At 38.3% G+C, this 3,780-nt stretch overlaps 1 protein-coding gene across 1 annotated transcript; it reads left to right on the top strand.

Moving 5' to 3' along the window:
- The first annotated feature begins 374 nt into the window (after positions 1 to 374).
- On the top strand, positions 375 to 1,397 carry LOC128743225 (transcription initiation factor TFIID subunit 9). Its single transcript, XM_053839759.1, has 3 exons — positions 375 to 459; positions 514 to 670; positions 724 to 1,397. Exons 1-3 carry the CDS (start codon positions 451 to 453, stop codon positions 1,329 to 1,331), a joined length of 774 nt encoding a protein of 257 aa, XP_053695734.1. The 5' UTR covers positions 375 to 450; the 3' UTR covers positions 1,332 to 1,397.
- Positions 1,398 to 3,780: the final 2,383 nt, after the last annotated feature.

Below are 3,780 nucleotides of genomic sequence, written 5' to 3'. Positions count from 1 at the left end.
GATACGCCTTGCTGGAAACCCCTTGCTCGCAGATTACATAAAAACCTTTTACACACTTTTTGGCGATTACCTGGTAGTCTGTACTCTGTGCATATAACATATTTTTGCTCGTGTCCTAAATATATTTAACAATATTTAACCCTTTAAGAAAGTTTCCACCTTCTTCAATCCGATCTTGAAGCTGTCAAATCGCATTATCTCGTTTTTTTTTGTGAGTGAATTTACGCCGAAAGTACAGATGTCGCTTTCACGTTGGTAAATTTCCTTGCTAACGAATTATAGGCCAACCCTGCATTTCGGTTTTTCCGAAAAGGTTTTTGATACTAAAGTGCAAGCACGTTATAAAAAAACTGGCATTCCTGCCTAGTCGGTAATGTTTACGTCTCCCTACTTGTCGCATATTTTGGTGGCTAATTTTACAAAATTTTATAATTATAACTTTTATCAATAATGGACAATGTAAGTACAGCGTAAGTTTGATAGCAACTCCGTTGTTCACGGTTTTCTTTTCAGCCCTCGCAAGGAGACAGGGAGAAATCGGAGAAAAAAATTGCTAACCAGTCCAAACACATTCCAAAGGATGCACAGGTTATTATGTCCATTTTGAAAGAGCTTGGAGTCGCGGATTATGAACCCCGAGTAATCAACCAACTTTTGGAATTTACTTACAGTAAGTGGTTCATATTGCTGCAATTTAGAAAGACTTTAATGTGCTCGTTTCAGGATATGTTACCTGTATATTAGATGATGCTAAAGTTTTTGCAAACCATGCCCGAAAAAAAGTGATTGAGTTGGATGATGTGAAACTGGCATCTCATATGATTTTGGATAAAGCTTTTACTAACCCTCCACCACGGGATGTTTTGCTGGAGATTGCCCGCAATCGTAACAACACTCCGCTGCCGTTAATTAAGACCCACTGTGGGTTACGCTTGCCTCCGGATCGTTATTGCTTATCGGCATGCAACTATAAACTGCGTGCCGCTCAGCAGGCAAAGAAAATGACAAAATCAGCAATAGAAGGCCGTTCAACTATAAAGTCCGTTCCCGGAAAAGCCATGGCTGTTTCCGCAGGAGTTAAACGGCCCGCCGTTCAATCCACTCCCAAAACGCAAGTGGTAGCCATCCCGAAGCCGGTGTTCAAATTTACCACGAATGCAAAAACGGCTACAACGAAGACGGCTAAGAGTACTACGGCTGGAGGAGATATTCCAAGCACGATTGAAATTAAAACAGAAGTCGAAGATCCTCTGTCATTCGGGGCTAGCGATACAGAGATCGTGAATATGAAGCGTAAACGTGAGGAGGATGACTTTGAAATAGTTCCGTAAATTATACAGGATTAAAGGGTTTGCTCATGTGAATCGTGATTAATTTTAGGCGAATACAATCAAATAAGAGACATGTGCATTTGCATTAGAGATTATTGAAGTTGAAAGGAAACTCTCAACCTAACTACGAGAAATCCATCCGATCAACTGGTTTTGCGGGTCAGACATTCTTCAGTTCATGAAGATAATCGAAAACTAGTAACTTTTGCTTTTAGCACCAGCTGAATGAAATGATTTAGTATGAATTCATTTATTACTAGTCTTCGATAGTATCGCACAGACAGTTCCTAATATATACTTATTCTAAATTTAAAAGTCATTCTACTAATATTAAAATCATAAAAGTCAGACACTACATTGAATTCACGACAACACACATCAATAGGATTGTTTTGGCCGAATAGAGTGCGATGCATTGGAAGCCGAAAGAAATCTGATCGACGGGTAAGCCTAGGTGGTACGTTGATTTGAAGCCGCTCCAGCAGCTCCGGACAGTCAATATTGTTTCCAAGAAGATCGAAGACAAATAAACGTTGCAGCAAACTTCTCCTATTTGCCAGCGTGGGCAGACGTATAAGAGCGCATCGATGTTCGTACGGAGGCAAATGATTTGAATCATCTCAGGGCAGCGTTCGCAAGGCATACCGGATGAAGTGACGCTGGATTCGTTCAATCCGGTTGATCTGGACAGCATGGTAAGGTGCCCACACTATCGGTCCGTACTCCAAAATACTACGTACAATCGCGCAGTAGAGAGACTTCAGGCAATAAACATCATCGAATTGCTGCGTATTCCTTTTGACGAAGCCTAGTAACGCATATGCTTTAGTAGTGGTAACTGCAACGTGCTGAGCAAAACATAGTTTGCTATCGAGGAAAATTCCTAAATCTTTTACAGAATGGACTCGGCTGACACTGACTGTTTGCATTCTATAGTCAAACAAAGTAGTCTGTCTGTTTCTGCAGAATAATATCACATTACATTTCTGTATATTAACTTCCATGCCGTTCAATGTACACCAATTCAACAGCGAGTCAATATCGGATTGTATTGCGTAGCAATCATCTGTCGATGCTACCACCCGGTAAAATTTTAAGTCGTCAGCAAACATCAACTTTGGAGATTTTATAGTGGAGCACAGATCGTTCACAAAAAGATTGAACAGCAGTGGGCCAAGGTGGCTTCCTTGGGGCAAACCTGATTTCATCTCAAAAAGAAGAGAGCTAGTTCCATTTACTCGCACAAACGCATTGCGGTCGGTAAGATACGACAGTATCCACCGTGTCAGCCATTCAGGAAATCCCAACTTTACCAGCTTCGTTACCATCAAGGCATGCGGTACCCTGTCGAACGCTTTAGCGAGATCCACATAGACGGCATCGATCTGCCGACGCTTCTCAAGTGCATTCGTCAACGTAGAAACATACGACATTAGGTTAGTAATCGTTGAACGCTTTTTCACAAACCCATGCTGATATTCCGAGATCGTATGATGAACCATTGCACAGTGGTCCAGAAACGAAAGTTAAGTGGAAACTTACTTTTGCGGCTAAGCGATTTATAATAGCTCCCTACAATGTTCAGCAAAGTTGTTCAACTCTAAAAGACAATTAATGCGAAATCAACGATTAAGTTCCAGTTTGGCTTGTAAACACATAATCGATAATAACTTTTTATAAGAAAGATATAGAAGGATAATTTTTTCGACAAAGTTGTAGCTAAAGATTATATAAGTAACTTTGCCAAAGACATAGTAGGGGTATTTTTAAGCGTTTCTAACTTACAGGGTGTTTTACAACAAGACCTCTCAAAAATCACTTTTTTGTTGATTTCTTCAAATGCAGTGGTTTTATTGCATCATAATGTTTTACAAAGTTGGTTATCTTATCAAAAGACATATTTTTGTAGATGTTGAAAACTCATACGTATAACGAGTTCTAACGTTTTTCCTGTGTTTTTTAGTCTTTTTTGGAATAGAATATCTCAAAAAGGGGCAAACGAAAAAAATCAAACTTGGCCGTTTCTGAAAGCTTAAAGTTTTATCTCAAGCATATGTGAAAATAAAAAACTGGTTTTTTCTCTAACTCAAGTAATTTCAGTTTAATTATTTCATGTTTGACCATTTTCTATTATGCACTATTTTCCAATATCTTCTTGAAGACGATTAAAGTCAACATGTCAATAGTAAAAAAGAAATTTGTCGTAATAGTCTTCGAACTCCAAATATGACATCAGTTTTCTATCAGTACCAGCTGTTTTTGATAAATATCTATCTTTCAATTTTCATTATTTTGCAAATATGCTCAATCTACCATCAATAATGTTTTAAAAATAATTTTCAATAAAAAAGCAAAAAAATATTGGTTATTTCATGCGTAATATTGTTAACTGTTATCTTAGTTTTATGTCATTTTTTAATCGCAGGTAAGTATATCAAAACAGGCAGAG

Source organism: Sabethes cyaneus, chromosome 3 (genome assembly GCF_943734655.1).
Source record: "Sabethes cyaneus chromosome 3, idSabCyanKW18_F2, whole genome shotgun sequence".
In the NCBI taxonomy this organism is placed as follows: Eukaryota; Metazoa; Arthropoda; class Insecta; order Diptera; family Culicidae; genus Sabethes; species Sabethes cyaneus.
This window is presented reverse-complemented; position numbering and strand designations above follow the sequence as displayed.